Source organism: Helianthus annuus, chromosome 5 (assembly GCF_002127325.2).
Source record: "Helianthus annuus cultivar XRQ/B chromosome 5, HanXRQr2.0-SUNRISE, whole genome shotgun sequence".
NCBI lineage: Eukaryota > Viridiplantae > Streptophyta > Magnoliopsida > Asterales > Asteraceae > Helianthus > Helianthus annuus.
Window position 1 is genome coordinate 52,231,133 of NC_035437.2, and position 22,196 is coordinate 52,253,328.

Below are 22,196 nucleotides of genomic sequence, written 5' to 3' on the forward strand. Positions count from 1 at the left end.
ATGAGTGCTGATGATAAAAGAAATACAAAAATGAAAAAATGATGCTAAGTCTACTACAACAAGCCGTGAAAGAAGACATCTTGGTCTTACTGCAACATAATGGAAGTGCTTATTCGATATGGAAAGCCTTAAAATCAAAGTTTGTTGGTAGTCAAGAGATGGTTAAAAACAAAAAGTCACTTTTGAGGAAAGAGTTTAATTTGTTTCGTGGCTTGAAAAATGGGAGTACAAAGCAGATTATTGAAAGATACTGCAATTTGTTGATGAACATGAAGAGATTGAGCATCAATAAAGATAATGAGGAGTTGATTGAAAAGCTTGCTGATGCGTTGCCACACGAGAGTTGGGGAACATATCTCATGATGCTAAGGAACAAGAAAGGGATTAGCAGTCTGACACTGAGTAAGTTCATTGAAAAAATCGAGGCACAAGAGATGGAACAGAGAAAGATCTCTAGGATGAAGGACTTTGATGGTGAGCAAGATATCGGCTTGTACTACAAAGGTGGTATCAGTGATAAAACCACCAACTTGTCACCAAAAGTTGAAACTGCATTCAATGCCAAGAATTCATCTGGAAATTCATCCAAAGGATCAAACAGCAACACAAGTTTCTCATCATATCCATCATTTGATCCGAATATTTCAACTTCAAAGAATGGGAAAAAGCTACAATGCAACATTGTATTGAATCTTGAGAATGATCAGGAGTATTCTGAAGAATTAGCCAAAAGTCACATGTCTTTGTTGGGAACTGTGTTGGAATCATATGGTAGTTTTGTTGCAGGTCGAATTGGGAATCCAATGCTTACAAAAGAGGATTACGATCAGATCGATGCTGAAGAAATGGAATTAATGGACATAAAATGGTGTTTGGCAAGTGTGTTGAGACGAGCTGAGAAATTTAAGCAGATCACAGGAAGAGATGATTTACGTGACGCAAATGTTTCTACTTTAGGCTTTGATAAATCTAAAGTCACTTGTTTTCGTTGCAGGGAAAAAGGACACTTCAAGAGGGAGTGCACTAATCGCGAAGCAAGTGGAGCTCAAAATCCATTCAACAACAATGATTACTACCGAAAGGCCATTTACCATCAAGTTGCTCAACAACAACAAGAACCACAAGTGGCACATGGTAGAAAAGTAATTGAAGAATCATCAAAGAGAGCTTGTCTGGTGAATCAAGAAGATCAAAAAGCTTCAACAGATTTCAATTGGGACAAATATGTTTCAGTTGATGGTAAAGCTTGTTTGATAGATCAAGATGATGAAAAGTTACCAGAAGGGTTTAGCTGGGAGAACTTCAATTGGGATGATTATGATCCGAACAAGACTTCAAGTCATAAAGGTTTTGTTGCTCGAATTGAAGAAGATAGTGATGATGGTACTGATTATTATGCTAAAAGAATGGCTAAGCACTTGAAACAGATGGAAGAAAGTGATAGTGAAGATGAGAAACCTAAGAAGAAAAAGAAGAAAGTTAAGACACCGGTCAGCAGTGATGATGAAGATGTTCCGGTGGTCAGAAGAAAAGTGAAAGAAGTTCCATCTTTCAAAATTGATGAAGAAGCTGATGCAAGGAAGAGTCCGGTGATTTGTGAAAACTGTGAAGTTGTAAAGAAACAAAACAGTACTTTGATTCACAACATGAACAGGTTGAAAGAATCTTATGATGTGTTGAATAAAGCCATGAATCAATATAATGATACAAGCGAAGAACAAGCAACAGCAATGAAGACACTTCAAGGGGCGTTCATGATAAAGCAAAACATCGTGAATAACTATATCGAGAAGTGTGTTGTTCTGGAACAGAAGCTGGAAACTCAAAGAATTGAAACAGAAAGAGTTAATAGTTTTTTAAAAAGTTACTCATGTACTTCTTATGTCATTGACAGGATTTATCCAACTGTTGAAGGCATGAAGGCATTTGAAGATGATGAGGCAGCTAAAGAACAGAAGATATCTGAAGAAAAGACTCCTGAAAAGAAGAAAGAAAAGAAGAAGGATACTAAAGTAAAGACATCTGGTAAGAAACAAGGTGTCAGTTACAACAAGTGTCCACCCCCGCTTGAAAATGGATATTCTCCGAGAAATCCAAATTCAGAAAGAGTCAAAAAGGCTACAAACTTACAGTGGGAGTCGGAGTCCTCAGTCAATTTGCCAGAAAATATTGATGTCACGTTCACATCGTCTGACACTGATCAACAATCTTAATTGATGAACAAAGTGGTGGATCATGTGTTAGATAACGATGAAAAAGAGGAGTCAAAGTTGGAGTCTATGTCAGAATCAAAGTCTGAGTCTAGCACTCCGAGTCAACCCGAAAAACAGGGCAAAAGAGTATACAATAAAGAATTCTTGTTATCAAAATCTAATTTGGATGATGAAACTTTCAAAGTGGCATATACTTTGAATGATTCTGACAAATTATATTCTGATGAAGAATTTCCAATAAGAGGTGTCAAACCTGAAATGATAAAAAAGGTTTTCAAATTAACAGAAATTAATATTTCTGAAATAAAAGATGTAAATCTTTCAGAAAACCCTAAAAAATACACCTCAAGAGTTCAACAACATTTAAACAAGAAAAAGAGTTACAGTCTGGTTCAGTTTTTCAAAAGAAACCAAACCATAACGGTAATTTCAAAAAGAAAGGTCTTGGATTTATTCCACCAGAAAACTATAAAAATGAAAAATATGTTAGAGATTTTAAATCAAAAATGTTATTTGTTTCAGGTACATCTTCCGAGGAAGAAAAAGAAAATTTGTTCAGAAAGCAATCGAACAGAGAATTCCTTGCGAAGAAGCAAGAAGAGATGAAGAATGAAGCTGTTTAAAAGAAAGAAACGAGAACCTGTTTACAATGCAACATAGTTGGTCATATTGCCAAGGATTGTTCTAAGGCAATTCAATCAAAACAGGGAGTGTCTCGTAAACTGAAAGATAAAGAGGTTGTATTTGAACCACCAATTGAGAGAACTAAACTTTTCAAAAATTCAAAATTTGAAATTGGTGAATGTTCAAATAGGTTTTATAAAAGAAGAGCTAATCTTAACAACCAAAAATGGGATGTTAAGAAATCTGGTGATAGTTCTAGCGATGATTCTGGTTCTTCAAAATCAGAGGAGCTATCTTCTGGCGATGAATCTGATTCCACAAAATCAGACGAGCCACAGGTTGAGGAAAAAGGTGAAAAATCAGTTCCGACTGTGGATGATGAGAATTTTCCACCACTTCGGGCTAAAAATTTTAAGAAGAAAATTGGTAAAGTTGAAATTTCAAACCAATTTTATTCTGATAAAAAGGTTTTTGATGTTGAAAAGGCCTTTAACCCCAAAGTGAAACACATCTTTGGAAAAATGATTGACAGAAAAGTCAAAGGGGTTAAAGAGTTCTATGAGAAGAAGTTGGAAGGTAAGAAACCGAGTGTTGGTAACTCGGTATCACCCAAGGCTGGTCAGGCTTGGGTGGATATATTCATTGACTAAAAACCTGACTTGCCGGAGCTCCCAGGTTGGTAAGAGTGGAGAAGGAATCGGCATCATTCTTTGTATCATGTTTGATTATGCATACCTAAAGTGGTAATTGGTTTGATCTACAAGTGGTAAATCAGGGACATTAAGTTGTACTTGATTTTCTACAAATGGTATGTTTGGTTTGTTTAACCTACAAGTGGTTGAAAACAAAGTGATGAAATAATCCCCATTTCCTACAAGTGGTAAAATCAACAAAACTTATTTTCCGGAAAAACCATTTTGAATAAAACAAACTTAAGTGTTTTGAAATCTTATTGGGGAAATAGTTTGTTGTAAGGGGGAGTTCTGATTGTTTATGCCGAGTGAATGGCAAATTGAAGCGATTCACAACAGTTGTCACTTTACTTGTATTGTTTGTTTTCAAAGTTTCTTTAAAGTTTTTGAATTTTAGGGGGAGTAAGAAAAATTACAGAAAATCCAAAAACATTAGAAAATTTGAAAAAGCCAAAAACATGATAAAAATTCACAAATGAGTTTTATTGTGAAAAGAGGAAATGATAGTACATCAGTGGACTATCACATCAGCTAAAGATTTGGAAAGTAAAAAATGTGATAAACAATCTCACTGCGGATGTGCCAGTAGGTTTTTATACATTCAGTAGATTGTTTTTTGAGATATAAACCTAAATTTCAAACTTACTTATCTCGTGGGGAAACATTTCTTGGATATATAGGTAACCCCCGAAATCTTGTTTGAAAGGTCCCTCTTTCTGAGATACTAGGTCTTCATACTCGGTCATATCTGGGGTATTATCCCAAGACTTCTGATATTGCGGAAGCAATAGCCTAGTCTCCGTATAATACTTTGCATTTGCTTGAAATATAGCGCTGCCCTCAGTACAAAAAATGATGAAACATTGAAAAATGCTAATCATGTGCTGTTGTAGAAAAGATTCTCTAAAGGGAACATACCAAAAGACGAGCCATCATCTCTCTGCTGAATGGAAGTTCTGACCTGAGCTCCCACTGTTTCGCATTTAACCCTTTTACAGATATCATCTAGGTATACTCACCTGTAAGACTGAATATTGGGATCTGGATACGGGAGTATATTCAAGTGGTGGGACACGCGATTAAGTTTAAGTTCATTAAAACACTAATACCGTATCTCGAAACATTTGAACTTTGTGTGAAAATTTAAGTGGACCAGTATACTGACAATCTAGGTGAATTGTTTAGACCTTAAAATGTTTAAAGCTTAACGGTGTTAGTGATGTGTCTCAAAACTTATATGATCCCCTTACACAAACTCACAAAAAGATTGTCTGTAAATATCTCTTTATTGCACTTCATTATAAAAAATCCAAAAAGATTTTCGACAACTGGTGTTGAAAAGCTGATTTTCAAAATTCCAAGTGCTAAACATGATGAACAATTTGAGGGGGAGTTTGTTTAAAATGAAGACAGATTGTGAATGATTGGCCTACAAGTGGTTAATCAGAGATTAACAATGTTAAATCATTTTGTAGTGTGTCATCTTACAAGTGGAAAGCAGAGAACATAAATTTGTCAAATTATAAATTTGTGAAATTTACTGTGAGGTAGAGAATGCGCAGGTTTGCCAAGTTTCGATTCCTAAGAACTCTGTGCTTAGAAGAGCTAGGTTTCGATCCTGAGAAGATATGAGCCAGGTTCCGATACCTGAGGTCTCTGTGATTAGATCTAAAGCCAAGTTCAGATCCTGGTAAAAGAGTTCAAGGGGAGTCTGTTGGTGTTGATAAAGAGAAAAGAGAATATTTGAGGATACTTTACAATGTAAGATACTTCGAAAAAGAGCCCGAAGACTGATAAAGACTGAAGATGTTGAAAACTCGACACTTAAGACTCGTCAACATTCGAGGGGGAGTCTGTTAGTGCATGCGTTTGTCGACTTCGTCTTGTATCGAGTCTTGTATTTAGTTTGTTAAATCAGGGCACGTATTTCGAGATAATGTAATTCCGCTTGAAAGGAGTTAATTCCGCTTGAATGGTATCTAGGTAATTCCGCGCGGAATTAAGTTCCGCTTGGAACCTTAATTCCGTTTGGAACCCTTTCAAACGGAATCACTTGCCTATAAATAGCAGTTCAAGCGATATTAGATGTAACGGTTCCGGTTTGTGCAACGAAGTGCTGCCGAAGTGTCGTCTTGCTGTAATTTGTCATCAAATAAATAATACGACAGTTTAAAGTGTATATCTTGTTGAATTGACCTCCGTACGTCTGTTTCCGCCTTTCGTACTGAGTATAAACTCTTCTGATCGACTCGTTCGGGTCCGAAAACGATCCTACACTGAATACATGTATATGCAGGATCTAATAACAATGTAGCTTTAACATATCAATCCTTAAAACAATATCAATGTAAAAAACACCACCTTTACCAAGACAGTCACTTTGTTCTTCACGTTGTGTTTTATCACTAAAACACATTACTATGAACACATCTAATATCCAAAATCAAGTGTAGTAAAACACAGTCCTATGATCAAACTTTAAAAAACAACACTGTCTTCAACAAAACATGTTGGGTACATGTATATGCAAGATTTAATCACAATGTAGCTTTTACACATCAATCCTTAAAACAATATTAATGTAAATAACACTGTCTTGACGCTGTGTTTTATCAGTTTCTAGTTTCTTCACAATGTGTTTTATCATAGTATTGTGTTTTACCACACTTGAAGTTGGATACTGGGTATGTTTTATAGTAATTTGTTTTAGTGATAAAACACAATGTGTCGAACTCGATGAGATGAAATACAAATTGAATGTGCTTTAGAAGAAGATGATGAATTGCGAATGGAATGGTAAACATGGTATCAATCGTGGATCTATGATTCTAGTTATTTTTGGTATGAAAGATGTTTTCCATAATTGGTTTTAGTGAGAGAGGGAAAATCGCGAGATTGTAGAGGTATGTTATTTATGACAGTTATTTGATTGATTTAGAACACTTAAAATGATCAGATTACCCCTAACCTATTATGACAATTAACTAGTGACACACAAATATTACAAAAATGCCGCTGACTTGATCTCAACCATTCCTACACTTTGCGCAGGAACCCTACTCCAACAAATCATATTGAATGTGTAATTACATTAAATGCGTAATGATTTATATTGAATGTGTAATCACGTAATGAGTGTTCAAAAATCACGTAGTCATGTACCGGATATTCAAAATCACGTAATCACGTAAAGGGTATTAAAAGTCGTGTAAATTATTTTTAAGAACACTATAGCAAGACTGCTCGAATTAAAGAGAATGAAATGCTCGTTAATATGATATAACTTTTTTAAAATATACGTATGAAAAAGTTACAGCTGTTTAAAAATCAAGGAGGAAACTAGTTAAAAAAGAGAAAATACCATCATACTCTTCTCTCCTTAAATAAAAAAAAACAAATGTTTGGCTATGATTCTCTATTACATTTCGTACGAAATTCCTTTATATTTCTAAGGGTGGAGGGTATAGTCAGTCACCCTAGGGTGTTTGAGTGAAATCCTACCCAATAATATTATGCCATGTCAACTCCCCATTCCACTCCCCATTTTACACTCAATCAGGGGTATAGTCAATCACCCTAGGGTGTTTGAGTAGGTTAAAAAATAAAAAAATTGTGATTGGTTGAAAGGGGTTGAGACCCACCATTAAACCTCCCTCCCTCCTCTTCCCGCATCGGTGAATATACACCGAAAAAGTGCAAAATTTCGGTGACTTAAACAACAGGGGGTGGTCACCGCTCGGTGACACCAACTCACCGAATGAGTTTACCGAAGCTATACCCTCCACCCTAACCTAGTTATTCAATAAACTACTTAAAAATATAATAAGAAATAATTGAATTCTTAAGATCTATCATTTGGTAAAAAACTTATAGAGATTATTTCAAGAACAATAGATAACTTGGAATCGTTTTGCACATTATCATATAACTTAAAGGACAAAGTCGGTGGCCTTTGCCACCGACAATACTTGCCCTTTTCTTTGATTTCCCTTTTTTTTGCTATTTGATACTTTAGCCCTCCTACGTACAATAGTGATGAGCTTTCACCACGGCAACACAACCAGCGGATTCGGTAGCAAAGGTCTCGGAGGCGGCGGTTTCAGGGTCGGCAGGGACGGCGGAGGCCGTGGCGGACGCGGCGGAGGTAGCCGCTTCGGCGGCGACCGGTTCAATGAAGGTCCACCGGAGCGAGTCGTAGGTTCGTATTCATCATTTGTACATCATTAGTGAATAATATGATGTAATTGTTGTTTAATTAGTGTTTGATTGGAATCTATTAGATGAATCTAATAGTTAACGCTACATATAATGTGTGATATTTAGGTTAAATGTGCTAGAGTTATCAGATGCATTCATTTGTTACACGATTAGTGAATAATATGTTGTAATTGTTGTTTAAATGTTTACTTAGTGTTTAATAGGGATCTATCAGATGAAACTAACAGTCTTTGCTACATGTGATATGATGTTTAGGTTAATAATAGCTCATGTTTATTGTCACTGAAATTCTTTTGCCAGTTGGAATTTGGAAATTGGCTCTTTTTTTTGCTTGCTATTTGATACTTTAGTCCCTCCTACAGCTTTCATCACCGCAACATAGCCGGCGGATTCGGTAGCAAAGGTCGCGGAGGCGGCGGTTTCAGGGTCGGTAGGGACGGCGGAGGCCGTGGCGGACGCGGTGGAGGTGGCCGCTTCGGCGGTGACCGGTTCAATGAAGGTCCACCGGAGCGAGTCGTAGGTTCGTATTCATCATTTGTTCATGCGTACCAAAACCCTAATTTACACATTCAAACACAACTTGATTGCTAATTATGCAGAGGTTTCGTCTTTTGTTCATGCGTGTGAAGGAGATGCGTTACGAAGCTCACTAATGAGAAGATACCGTACTTTAATGCTCCGATTTGTCTTCAGAATAAGACTCAGATTGGTAAAGTTGATGAGATATTTGGTCCAATTAATGAATTCGTGAGTATATTTTGTTTATTTTCTGTATGAATCAGGGCTTTCTGCTGTTGTGTGTGTTTTATGTTTGCTGTTGAAATTTTGTAGTTCTTTTCTGTTAAAATGTTGGAAGGGATTATAGCGACTTCGTATGCGGCTGGTGATAAGTTTTATATTGATTCGGCGAAGCTTTTGTGTCTGGCGCGCTTTCTTCCGCAGCCCAAGTATGTTTTGTTAGTCGTGATCTTGATTTTGTTGCATCTAGGGGTGTTTACTGTCGGTCGGTTTTGACAAAAAATCTTGACCGAATGGTTGACTACTAAACATCTGGCGGTTTTACTGGTTTCGCGGTTTGAACACTTACTTTAAAGTGGTTGACTTGCTTTGGTTTGGTCGGTTTTCACAGTTTTTTAACACCCTTAGATGTTACCAACTTACCATATTGTAATATTAAAGCTAATGAGCAATGTTCATGATGTCATTCTTAAATGCTTCTTGACCCAGGATCAAGAATTTGATCATACACCCTTGCAAATCATATGTTTTTATTCATGTTAATGACTTGATGCTATATTGATTTGGTTTTGTATGTTTGGAGTTTGATTTTACAGGGAAGCAGCAGGTGTAAGAGGTGGCGGACATAGGGGTGGAAGAGGAGGTGGTAGAGGTGGTGGGCGTGGTGGAGGTTCTTTCCGTGGTAGAGGTGCTCCAAGAGGTGGCAGAGGTGGTGGTTTTCGTGGTGGTGGTGGGGGTGGTGGTGGTTTTGGTAGGGGCCGAGGGAGATCATAGGACAAGGTGTTAACCATTGGCCCATTTCTCACACGGCGGTGCTCTTTAAAGAACATTAATAAGGGTGTTTTGGCGCCTTTGATTCCGACGAAGATGAAGCAAGCGACTGCAATGGTGGTGGGAAGGGAGAGAGAGACTCGGTCTCGAGGCTCAAACTGAACCATTGTCGCTGTCAAAGTGTTGACTGTAATGTTTTCGTATATTTTTTGGTTGATGACAATAGCAGACGAGGTAGAGGATTCGGAGTGGACAAATTACAAGTGCATCGTATATATCACGCTATCCAAGCGTTTCGAGTATGTCATAGCAAACCTGCCTTGGAGTATGAAAGCCTTGAAAATAGAATCAAGTGATCCCAGCAAGGCTAACTTTTGATCACTGAATGGTAGGTCTATGTGTTTTATATATGTATCGATATTGAGCGCCTACTAAACATAGTTTTATTTGCATATCAAATATTTTGTTTTTTGTTAGAAGTTCATTGTTTTTTGCTCCCTTTTACGAAGCTGCCAAGTATTTCCATTTTCCAATGACCCAGGTGCCCATCTAATCATATTGAAAGATATCTATCATCATTGAAAGTGGATTTGTATCTTTGAGTATTAATAACTGAGATGGATGGTGGAAGGGTGATCGTGGGTTGGTGTGAGGGTTTTGAGATATAATTGTACGGTACAAATTCGATTTATTTTACTTTACTTTACGTTTTGATCCAATCGCAATGCTTATGTAGGTTACATTAAGTTTAATCGGATACGTCGAAACACACGTCTTTGTGTGGTTCACGCAACACATAACATTTGAACTAATTCATTCGATGTTTACGATATTCGAAATGTGCAAGGTACCCGCGCCGCAACGCGCGCGGGCAATATTACTAGTTGTTTTATTAAATGACTCATCATTGTCACCTAAATAAAGTAGACTATCAACTTTAAATGTATAAAAAAGTGGCACACCAACGGTTTTATCTATAAAATAGGTTGGTTAATGACGATATTATCATTATCTTATCATACTATATTACTATAATATTCCAAAATCATATTAGGTAAGGTAAATATATAATCATCAACATAGATCTTTAAAAAAAATTCGATGATACTTTTCAAACTTATTAGTTGATATTCTATTACTAATCCGTCATCATTAATTCTTACTCTAAAGGCTACGTGGTGTAAGATAAAATTCCTAGGGGTTTTATCACGCCATATCAACGTCTCGTAGACAAAGAGTTTTATAGCTTCCCATCTTTAACTACTATGTAATGAAATAAAACACCATAAAACTCCTCTTGTCATCACTTAATTATTAATTTTATTTTAATTAAGATATATTTTAAATTTATAAACATTATAAATTCACTTGTTTAAAATTATACTGTTGCACAATGGTGAAAAATAGGAAGGGCCTCACTTGTTTACTCTCGTGTGGTATGTCATTCGAGAGAACTGAGGGGTGCTTTTGCTTCTCACTTGTTTTGTTTGGTTTGATTGGTATAAAATTCACCGGAGTAACCCTTTACAAAAAAATAAATAAAATAGGAAGGGCCATACTTTTGATCCGTTGGCGCTCGCGATGGGCTTGGTGAAACCCCCTATAAGTCCCTGGAATTGGTGTTGGGGGTGCTATGAGGGTGAAGTGGCAAGGGGCGTGAGCCCACACCGAGTATCGAGTTTGATAGTTACTTTTTTAAGTTATATTACATATAACATCATCAAAACTCAGAAAACCAAGCCAGTTAACCCAGTCACGAACCAACTCGAGTTGAATACAGGTTAAACTTTCAATTCAAACTAAGCACTACGACAATCAAGTCGTTTTACCTCGTATTATTACAAGTTTAAGTTGATGTTAACTCGACTCCAAACCTTAACCTAACTTTGTAAATACTCAACAAAACTAAAATCTAGACATCTTTTATACAAACTAAAATATTAAAAAAATACTTTTTTTTGAACGAACAACAGAACTCCAATCACCTAGGAAAGCTCAACGGTAAAAGGCCACCAACGTTCGCGGACAAAGGTGGCGTTGGTGACCTAGCTCGCCACCATTCCAGAGTAAATCACCCGCCCGAAAACCCATTATAGTAAAACCACTAACTCAACACATAACACTTTTGCTACAGACGAAACTCGAAACTATAACTTTTATATAAAAAGATCATGGGGCTGGGGATGCTCCGATTACTTTTAAATATAAATAAAGATTTTTTTTTTTTTAAAATAAATAATTATAGTTAAAGACAAGAATATGTATGTATGTTATTTGACGCCGACGGCCAACCAAATACGAATTATTTTCAATTGAATATTTGATGTTATTGTAGACCTTTCCTGGTGCAGACACACACAACACACACCACCCAGACGCCTCTCTGTCTCTCTCTCTCTTCTTTCTCTCTCTACATAAACCATTCAGGTAAGCCAATTTCTTCCTCTTTGATCCACCTATTCTCTGTTTTCCAGCTCAAATCACCGGATTCTCTACCATACGAGCTCCCAAAGGCTTTTGTTCCGTTCAATTCCGTCATATAGATACATTTAGTTGCTGGATTTACGGCTTTAATAGTTGAATTTCAATTTGTAAGTTTGTTTTGACCTAGTTCGCATGTGTTAGATTTAGCACTTCATAGAGGTTTTATGAGTTATTTTTTAGTTTTATTTGTTTGATTGATATGTGTACAAGATCAGTAGGGAGGTGTGTAGTTGACTTATGTTGAATTATGCTTATTATTAATCAGCTGAGCTGAGTTTGATGATGTATTGATTGGAGGTTTTTTTTATTTTTTATATATTTTTTTAATTTCTGTTGAAGATGATCATTATGTATTTATTACTTAGTTAATTGCTTGATGATGTAGACTCTATTTGAAGGATGTCGGGTGGGGGGACTCTACGGAAAGCGCTTGGTGCGATTAAGGACAGCACGACTGTCAATATAGCGAAAGTTAGTAGTGACTACAAGGTAAGCAAATGATTTGGCAATTTAGTTAACTTTTTAATGAAATATGGTTGTCTTTAAAGTTTAAACTTCCTTTTCTGGTTTGGATTGTATAGGAATTGGATATTAATATTGTCAAGGCTACGAACCATGTTGAGCGCCCCGCAAAAGAAAAGCATATACGTGGTGAGTATCTTGTAATGCTAGGTTAAATCAACTAGTTTTCGTTACTATGGGTACCCAGTACCCTATGCTTTTAGTACTAAGTTTTTCAAATACGGTTTGTTTGTTGTAGAAAATGAACAATAGCGCGTACACACACGTATGTTATGTAATTTAGAATTAAGGGCATCTCTGTATATACCAGGAAGACTAATGCGTTTCTCAATATGGACCTTGTTGCAGCTATATTTGCAGCTATCTCAGCTACAAGACCTCGCGCTGATGTCGCATATTGCATACATGCTCTTGCAAGAAGATTGTCCAAGACACATAATTGGGCGGTATGTATGATCTATTTCTACCATTAGTTTTGTTAGAAGTAGCATAATTACTTCTATAACGGGTCAGCGTTAGTCAAATACCTTAAGTGTTATTATTTTCATTAGGAATATGGTAAATTTATAACTATGTTTTGATGAGTTGTCGTCTAGAAAGATTCTCGAAAATGTATTCGTGCAAGAATAAATTTCATTTGATTTGTAAAGTAGTTGGTAAATATAAAAAAACTATCCATCACAGCTTAGACATCATGATAGTTTTAATTTATAAGGTAATTTCACTGCCATTGAGTTGATTTGCTCTGAATCTCGTATGGTCAACTTTATTGTTGTGTACATGTTGAGGTTGACCAAAAGTCATAACTCAGGTTGCTTTGAAAACTCTAATTGTTATTCATCGGGCCTTGAGGGAGGTGGATCCCACTTTTCAAGAGGAACTTCTCAACTATGGAAGGAGTAGAAACCATGTGCTCAACCTGTCTTACTTCAAAGACGATTCTAGTCCAAACGGTACCTTGAAATATATATGTGTGTGTGTGATTCAAACCGTATATACATAAATGCTTGACAAAATACTGGTGATTTTCTGTTCAGCATGGGATTATTCTGGCTGGGTTAGAACCTATGCGTTATATTTGGAAGAAAGGCTGGAGTGCTTCCGAGTCTTGAAATACGATGTTGAAACAGACCGTCCGGTAAGATAATTATCAGCATAACGATCATTTAATAGTTTAGTTATTTATCTTTTCATTCAAGTTAAATCCATTAAAGCTAAACTTGCATCGCCACAATCCAAGTAAACGACACTTATTACCAATTATGGTGCAGAGAACAAAAGATCTCGACACTCCTGAGCTGCTTGAACAACTACCAGCTCTGCAACAGCTTCTATTTCGGGTTTTAGGCTGTCAGGTATAATCTTTATATCTTATTTACCATTAAATTTGATGCTGTAATCCTAACAAGGAAAAAACGTCACTTTTCTTCCTATGCAGCCACAAGGAGCGGCAGTTCAGAACTTCGTGATACAGCTGGCCCTTTCTATGGTTAGTTAAGGCTGTTAGCACAGCAATATACCCACTGCATCTTTGAATTTGTTTCTTATTAGTTCTTATTGCTACTTCAGGTTGCCTCTGAAAGTATGAAAATTTACAATGCAATTAGTGACGGTTCAGTTAATTTGGTAGACAAGGTAAGATGTAATCTTAGCTATTGGAAAATGAAAGCGTGATTTCTGTTAGTGAACTGTCGCTAATAATTGAAAAGTTTTTTTGGAACAGTTTTTTGAAATGCAACGCCAGGACGCTCTTAAGGCTCTGGATATATATAGAAGGGCTGGGCAGCAGGTTAAATTCTGGAAGATTATGTACACGTTTGACGTTTCTATCAAATGGTAGATACGTTATGCTGATCTACAAAATTTGTTTTCAGGCCGAAAGATTGTCTGAGTTCTATGAAGTATGTAAAAATCTTGACATTGGACGCGGGGAAAGGTTTATCAAGATCGAGCAGGTATAATTATCCTTACAGTATCACTCAACATAAGGTTTTCATTTTCGTTACGACGTTATGTTATTAACGTACCTAATTTGTTTATTTTTTCTTCACGAATATTGAAGCCTCCGTCTTCGTTTCTACAAGCTATGGAAGAATACGTGAAAGAAGCTCCTCGTGCTTCGAATGTTCGTAAGGATCTGGTAGGATTTGTCTCTAGTTATTCCTGAACATTCAAATTTGAAATTTCTGCCTAATTGTCTATTCCAAATTAAGCAGGCGGTTGACGGTAAACCTAAAGAAATTTTGGCCATTGAATACAAAAAAGTAGAGGTTCCGGTCCCAGAGAAACGCCCAGAATCTCCACCTCCAGCTGAGCCTGTGCCCGTGCCTGCACCTGAACCAGTTAAAGTGGCACCGCCCGCTTCTCAACCACCACCAGATCTACTGGTAATTTATTATCTTCCAGTACTGCCTTTGTCAATGTTTGACCATAATTTCACAGTGTTTTGACTTCGTAAACTGACAAGGGGTGTTGTTTTGCTAGGATCTGGGTGATCCTGTTGTAGAAGCATCTGATTTTGACCAGAAGAACTCTTTGGCTCTGGCAATTGTGCCTGTTGGTATGTTTACAGTTTACTCCTACCGGAATTTTCTCCCACTAGTACAGGTGTCTTCTTTTTATTGGTTTAGAAAGTCAATGTTTATGGTTGACTCACTCAATGTTCATTTTGTGGAAAACTGGTAGTCTACATGTCTATTTTTGTGATTTTCTATCATCATTTTGTGGGTCCCAGAAATGACATAAGCAAATTATAGAACATAGCAAACGGTCAAAGTCAAACAAGTACTTATTAACACTAATCTTGCTAACCTTATTTTTAACTGCTTTGACTGTCGATGTAGACCAACCGACTTCAACTGTCACAACTTCAGTAAATGGAACCTCGGGATGGGAGTTGGCCCTTGTAACTGCTCCAAGCTCTAACGGGAATGCCACATCAGCAAACAAACTGGTACGCTTATAGCTCCAATACCGTAATGTCTGATATTAGTAAAAAATAAATAATAGACTAAGAAGTATCTTGTAACTTTGTCAACGAATAACAGGCTGGAGGGCTGGACAAACTTACACTTGACAGCCTGTACGATGATGCAATCAGAAGAACCAACCAGAACGTTAGTTACAACCCATGGGAACAAGGCCCGGTGGCTGGAGCCATGATGCCACACCAAATTGCACCAGACCCTTTCTACGCTTCTACCACCATAGCCGCACCACACAACATACAGATGGCTCATCAGCAGCAAGCTTTCATGTTCCAGCAGCAGCAACAGCAACAGCAACAAATGATGATGATGGGCACACCATTGCCACAACAAGGTGCCAACCCCTTTGCTAACCCCTATGTGGCTAGCCAGCACCCTTATGGCTCAGGTGTACCGGTTCAATCCTATAATCCTTATTCTGGTTTCATATAACATTCCTCATACCTTTGAAGGCGAAAACGTGTGCACTATAATTAGATATAGGGTGGAAGCGAGGTTCGAATGCATTCAAATTCTTTTGGTCTGCTTGGTATTATATGTCAAATTTTCATTTATTTTTTATGTTTTTTTTTTCATCATCTTTTGTTGATCAAGATAGAAATATTGTGTAAACATTGAGACTATTTTTTTTTCCTCATTAATGTATCATATACATATACACATATGTAATGTATGATCAAAATGAAATAAAAACATATATTTTTCTCGTTTACAACTTCTCAGCAGGAAAACCTATTACGGGTTTTGATTTTGAAGCCAAATCACGAAGCTCGTTAACCTCATCGCTAGTTAGACTCCAACCCAATGCCCCGCCGAACTCTTTCGCTTGTTCCGCATTTTTGGCTCCTGGAATAGGGATCACATTATCTTGTGCTATCAACCAGTTGAGAGCCACCTGAACCACATCAGATATATAACACTTGTTAGTATATATATATATATATATTTTTAAAGAGTGTAAAATACTCAAATATAAAAAATATACCTGTGTTGGAGTTTTGTTATAGTTTTGGCCAATCTCATTGATCCTGTTTAAAAGAGGTTGCAGCTGCGGAAAACAAGTTGATGTTTAACACATTAAATTAAAAAATTATAAACTTTTACCGTCAGCCTTACTTCGGTTAAGAATTCAGCAGTATAAATGTTTCCCCGAGGACCTGTAGGGATGTTCTGTGGTGTATACTTTCCGGTTAAAACACCTGCACGAGTTTGCAAAATGTGTAGTTTATTCGAAAGGCAAATTTGGATAGAGTTTATTCTTTTTCATAACCGTAACCAGAAAACTCATGGGCGCTGGCAGGTAACCTTCAAGGGGTTAGGTAGATACGAGTAGAGTTCATATTCAATCCAACGATTTTAACGGAAAGTGTTTCTAGTTTATAAGCAAAAATAAAGTGCTAATCAAACCTTGAGCAATAGGCGAATACGCGATTAAACTGATACCGAGTTCATCACACGTGGCCTTCACACCGTTCTCTTCGGGTATCCTGTATATGAGACTGTAATTGACTTGATTTGAAGCCAGGGGAATGCCTCGTTTCTTTAACTGCTTATAAGCCTCACGAAGACGCTTTTCTAAAATTAGAAAGTCAAAGATAGTCAAACATTTGAAACCTTGATGTCACAGTTTTAACAGGAAAAAAATGGAAAACATACCGCTGTAGTTGGAGACTCCAACAGCCTTCACTAGCCCTTGCTCAACTGCATCTCCAAGACCATCAATGTATCCTGAAAACTAATTGTCCCACTTAGTTTATAGTTCTCATTATCATAGTTGTTAATAGCGAATAGCGACAAATAGTGACCGCTATTTTATATATAACGATACACTGGAAAAAGAATTTTGAAAATTTTTATATGTATATTATATCAAAATACCTTGGTATATATGCTATTTTACATGTATATTTAACAAAAACCTATAAATTCAGCTACATAGGAAATAGCAATAAATAGCGGGCGGCTATTTTATAATAGCTATACACTAGAATTTTTATTTTAATTTATATGTATATTATATCAAAATACCCTGGTATATATATGCTATTTTACATGTATACTTAATAAAAACCTAAAATCCAGCTATTTTATAGCTATAAAATTTCTATCTATATTAAAAAAACAAAAAAAAATCGCTATTATCATTATCTATCGCTACAACCCTAATAGCGAGCCTAGACCTATACGCTACGTAGCGCGCTATAGCGATCGCAACGCTCGCTACTGACAACTACGCTACGCAGCGCGCTATAGCGATCGCAACACTTGCTACTGAAAACTACGCTACGCAGCGCGCTATAGCGATCGCTACGCTCGCTACTGACAACTACGCTCATTATCACTAAATGGTTAAATACGCGTATGATCCATGTGTGTTTTAACTACCTTCATTTCCCCAGATTCCTGGCCTGAAAATTCAAACAAGAAAGATTTGATTTATTATATTATAATTTAGTTAAAACCAAATTTAAAAACTCATAGGAGGCTAAAGGACAAACCAGTGGAGTTGATAAAGTTCGACAGAGTCAAGCTCGAGTCGACTCAGTGAGTCCTTAAGGGCTGAGAGGACGCTTTGGCGCCCAAGCCTCCATGGCAATGCGGCGAATTTAGTTGCAACGGCTATCTCATCTTCCGGATACTTTTGCTTCCGTTCCTTGATAAATCTTCAGCAGATAAAAAGCGAGTGAATATGATCACAGATATGTTCTCTTTAATCAACGAATGATGACATTTGTTTCCGATATTCACTAGTAAATTTTATTTCATTTTCTACTTCTCGCGTGCCAACAAGATTAATTGCTAAAGAATCATAATCATTAATTGATTGTTGCCTACCTTCCGAGCAATGTTTCAGAATTTATAGCACCGAATGAGAACTGAAAAGCAAAACCACAGATTAGCATTGAACTTACAGAACGAAAATGAAAATTACAAGCATAATCCGATTATTCTCACCCTCGATCCATAAACCTCAGCAGTATCGAACCAAGTTATACCACTATCGATACTTGCATCAAAAGCATTCTTACAAGCTTTCATCTTCCTATCTGTCATCATCCAGAAAAAAAGGAAAACTTGACTCAGTTTAACAACAGAACTAGACTAGCCCAGATGGTCCTTTTAAATTCAATTAGTTTCCATATATAAACAATAATTCTCGTAAGAACATAAGCTACACAAGCGTATAGGAGATTATTGTGTTTGTAAAACATAAATAATCTAATAAAGTGTTTGGATGAAAAAGTGATTATCTGCCTCCAAAACGCAAAATCTATTTTAAAAACGCATAATCTATTTTGAAAACGCAACACCAAACACCCCCTAGGTAATTGTATATGAAATAAGCAGCAGACCAGTATCCCAGACCTCTTGAATGCATATGAATATAACAAACAATCACCATAAACAAAAGGCTAGTTCCATGAATCTTAAATCTTTATACCAAAGTTAAAGAACTGATAAAAAAATATTCAAGAATTAAACTATCAAGTCCCAATTCCACTTTTCGGTCAGAAATCAGAACAAACTAGAGCAAATAAGCTTAAAAATGTTAACTTTAACATAACTGACGTGTCTTGACAATTTGGTCTAGTGGTTAGTCACTTGGTTTCTCTCCTTGAGGTCCCAAAGTTCAACTCCCACTAACATCACTTTGAAGGACATTGGTGGTGGCAATGAAGTTTAGAACTAGGTCTCTTTGGAGGTCGCTAGTTCGAAACCGAGTCGAACCGGGTTTTACCGCAGTGGGCCTTCGGGCGGTGGGTTTCCCCGGAACTTAACAAACACCTAGTGGGCAAACTCCTCAAAATAATCAAACTATCAAGTCCCAGTTACCTTTTCAGTCAGAAATCAGTACAAACTAGAACAAATGATAAGCATAAAAATGTTGATGACTTTTAACAAACACCTGGTGGGCAAACTCTTGAAACCAAAATTAAAAAACCTACAAATAACCAAACTATCAAGTCCCAATTCCCTTTTCAATCAAAAACCAGTTAAGTAACAACTAAAACGAAACCAAACAACTGACCATCCCACTCAAAATCATTCCAGTAACTAGTGTCACCCCATGACCAAGCTCCAATCCCAAGCTTTGTGAGCTTCAAATCAGAACCACCCAATTTCACAAGATTATCTTCTTGGATTTTCACCTTGTCGGATGCAACGGCCCTTATTCGTTCACCTTTTCTATGGTGGCTCAAAGCAAAGTTACAGGCGCTGCTGAATTGCAACGCCATTTTTCCTCTAAAACAATGTTGTTGTTTTGATTTTATTGTTGATCATACGTAATGAAAAACACGACAAGTATTGTCGTACACATAAATGCGTTGTGTTGCCGGTGATTAATGTTTCCACGTCTTAGAAGCTCATGACCACATGTGATATTGTCTATAATTGTATTAGCGGTTGGATATCCAATTTCAAGGTATAATTATGTTTATTCTTTTATATAAAGCGGTTATGTAATTCTAGTTACATCTTTTAAAAACTCGTGTATTGCACGATTTGAATAAACACATGTCTTACACGAATAATGTAATCCGTTAAAACATTTAGTCATCAAGATGTGTTTTCTAATAAAATGAACTTTGAGGTACTATTTACTTATGGTAACATCTCACTTTATGTTTATTAGGTTAGAGAGTTGTGTATTACATGGTTTATAACATTTTACTTTGTTTTTTTATTTATTATTAGGTTAGAAACTTACGTATTACTTGATGTTGGATAATCAGCAGAAAAAAAAGAAATATTTTAGTAAAAAATATTAAATACACAAGAGATAAGTTAGATATTGTGATGTAATATTATTATTTCATGGAGTGTAAAACGGGATAATGAGATCCTTTATTAAAAATAGGATTCTAATTATACCATATGTATAAAAAATATATATGTTCTACATGTATTGAATAAATCCTTTCAGCGAAACAGTTGATTAGAATAAATATTTTTATTTTAATATGTGATTATCAGTTATCCTTGTCCTTATCATCAAATATAAAAACAATTAAAACTACTAATTAAATAAAATCTTTAACTTTATAAATATTTTAGTTAATTACATAGTTAGTCCCTATGGTTTGCACAAAGTAACATACTTAGGTACTAATAGTTTAAAATCACATTCTAGGGTATTAACTTTTCATTTTGTAACGTTTGGAAGTATTAACGTTATTTGTAGGTTTAAAATCACATTCTATTAGTACCTAAGTATGTTAGTTTATGCAAACCATATGGACTAACTATGTTAATACCCTAGAATTAAATACATTCAAACGTTACAAAATGAAAAGTTAATACCCTAGAAGGTGATTTTAAACTATAAGTATCTAAGTATGTTATTTTATGTAAACCACAGGGACTAACTATGTAATTAACTCTAAATATTTAAAACGCTAATATATTTTTTTAGATTTTAATAATTAATATATGATTATAATAAATAATATATTATTATCAGTTATCTTTGTCTTTATCATTAAATCTCTTCCATAAATTTTAAATTTAATATTATCAATAATTAAATTTCCATAATAAATATTAAAAAAATAATAATTAAGAATGCCTCATAGAGCGCCATGTGTCCCTAACATGGTTTCTTTTATTATATAGTATAGATTTTTTCTGTTATAATATTTATTTATTTTTTTAAAATAAAACTTCATTAGAAAACCACCTCCGATCCAAACGGGCAAAATGTCAAACAAAACAAACACTCCCGACCCAAACGGGTAAAAGGCCAAATTACAACATATACATTGGGATACTTACACCACTCTTTCTAATTAATATATTTACATGATGATCTATTTTTAATGGGGGCTACTAAATATACCCTCCTCTTGTTACTTTTCATACCCCTATTTTCATAAAATCACATTTAAGCTTATCATATTTACCCCTTATACAAGTCATCATTTTTTAAAAAGTATTCTTTTTCTTACAAAACAAATTCAAAAGTGTAAAAGATATTATAGACGTTTTTTTTTTCAAAAATTTTGTTTGTTTTTTTTGTTTATTTAAAAAACATATTTTTTTTAAAGTTTTCAGATATTGTTTAAACTTTTTCAAACAGTTCTTTTATTGAACATCTTTACAAATTAACAATAACGTTTTTCATATAATAATAATAATAATAATAATAAAGTTTTGATTTTTTTTTTTTAAAAAGTCTATAGTATATTTTTTCCCTCGTTTAGTTTGTATTTTAAATGTCTTATACTTATAATTTTTAATATTTTGAAATGGTTTTTTTTTGGAAGGATTTGAAGTGGATATCCTTAGGGGTGTTTATTGAATGGAATATCAAATTATTCGAATAATTTTTATTTCCCTTGAAATTGAATTCGATTAAAACCTACCCAATTCGATTCGAATAAAAAAACCCAATTTGTAAATTCGAATTTCGAATCAAATTTGAAATTATAATTTCGTATTTGATTCGTATTCGATTTACTTGACTCGAATTTGAATTCTTATAATCAAAATGAATTCTTGATAACCAAGTTGAATTTAATCGAATTTTGAATTTTTAGAATTCAAAGCGAATTCTGAACACCACTAGGTATCCTCATAGAGTCCGTAGAAACAATAATACACAAAAAGTTTTGAAATCAACCAGTTTAATATATTTTTTAATCAAAGAAGAATAAAATATTTGTGAATCAAACCTATCCATTTGTTTTGCTTTATAAAAGTGTTCACTTCGATCAGAAGTCTTAATCTGGTTTTAACTTGTTTATAACATACTCTTTACACTAATTAAATTTGAACTTATATAGATTGTTAATTTATAATTTGATACAATTATTTTAGTACCTATTGTTTATTTGTTCACTTACATAGATGGTTTGAATGATTAATATTTGCTAGGTTGTAAACGCTATTTTAAATGAAAAACTTTTTACTTTTAATCAATAAAAAATGTTAATTATTTTATAAAC

General features: G+C 35.3%; 2 protein-coding genes and 1 pseudogene across 6 annotated transcripts; 2 read left to right on the top strand and 1 right to left on the bottom strand.

Moving 5' to 3' along the window:
* Positions 1–269: 269 nt before the first annotated feature.
* Positions 270–9,758, top strand: LOC110943321 (annotated as a pseudogene).
* A 1,780-nt stretch (positions 9,759–11,538) lies between these two features.
* On the top strand, positions 11,539–15,959 carry LOC110940773 (putative clathrin assembly protein At5g35200). Of its 5 annotated transcripts, none has more exons than XM_022182336.2 (16): positions 11,539–11,683; positions 12,126–12,229; positions 12,322–12,391; positions 12,611–12,708; positions 13,074–13,215; positions 13,300–13,400; positions 13,534–13,617; positions 13,701–13,751; positions 13,832–13,897; positions 13,986–14,051; positions 14,137–14,217; positions 14,325–14,402; positions 14,476–14,649; positions 14,747–14,822; positions 15,106–15,215; positions 15,310–15,959. In XM_022182336.2, the coding sequence occupies exons 2-16, from the start codon at positions 12,140–12,142 to the stop codon at positions 15,679–15,681; spliced, it is 1,659 nt and encodes a 552-aa protein (XP_022038028.1). In that variant the 5' UTR covers positions 11,539–11,683; positions 12,126–12,139; the 3' UTR covers positions 15,682–15,959. The 5 variants fall into 5 exon arrangements, with proteins under 5 accessions (XP_022038028.1, XP_035846393.1, XP_022038027.1 ...); XM_035990500.1 differs by having other exon boundaries at positions 11,540–11,683; positions 14,479–14,649; XM_022182335.2 differs by having other exon boundaries at positions 11,595–11,847.
* On the bottom strand, positions 15,851–19,666 carry LOC110940775 (uncharacterized oxidoreductase At1g06690, chloroplastic). The gene is made up of 10 exons (XM_022182338.2): positions 19,280–19,666; positions 18,205–18,296; positions 18,085–18,125; positions 17,748–17,912; positions 17,635–17,657; positions 16,906–16,977; positions 16,657–16,824; positions 16,366–16,448; positions 16,235–16,297; positions 15,851–16,144 (listed from the first exon to the last, which is right to left on the bottom strand). Exons 1-10 carry the CDS (start codon positions 19,485–19,487, stop codon positions 15,959–15,961), a joined length of 1,101 nt encoding a protein of 366 aa, XP_022038030.1. The 5' UTR covers positions 19,488–19,666; the 3' UTR covers positions 15,851–15,958.
* Positions 19,667–22,196: the final 2,530 nt, after the last annotated feature.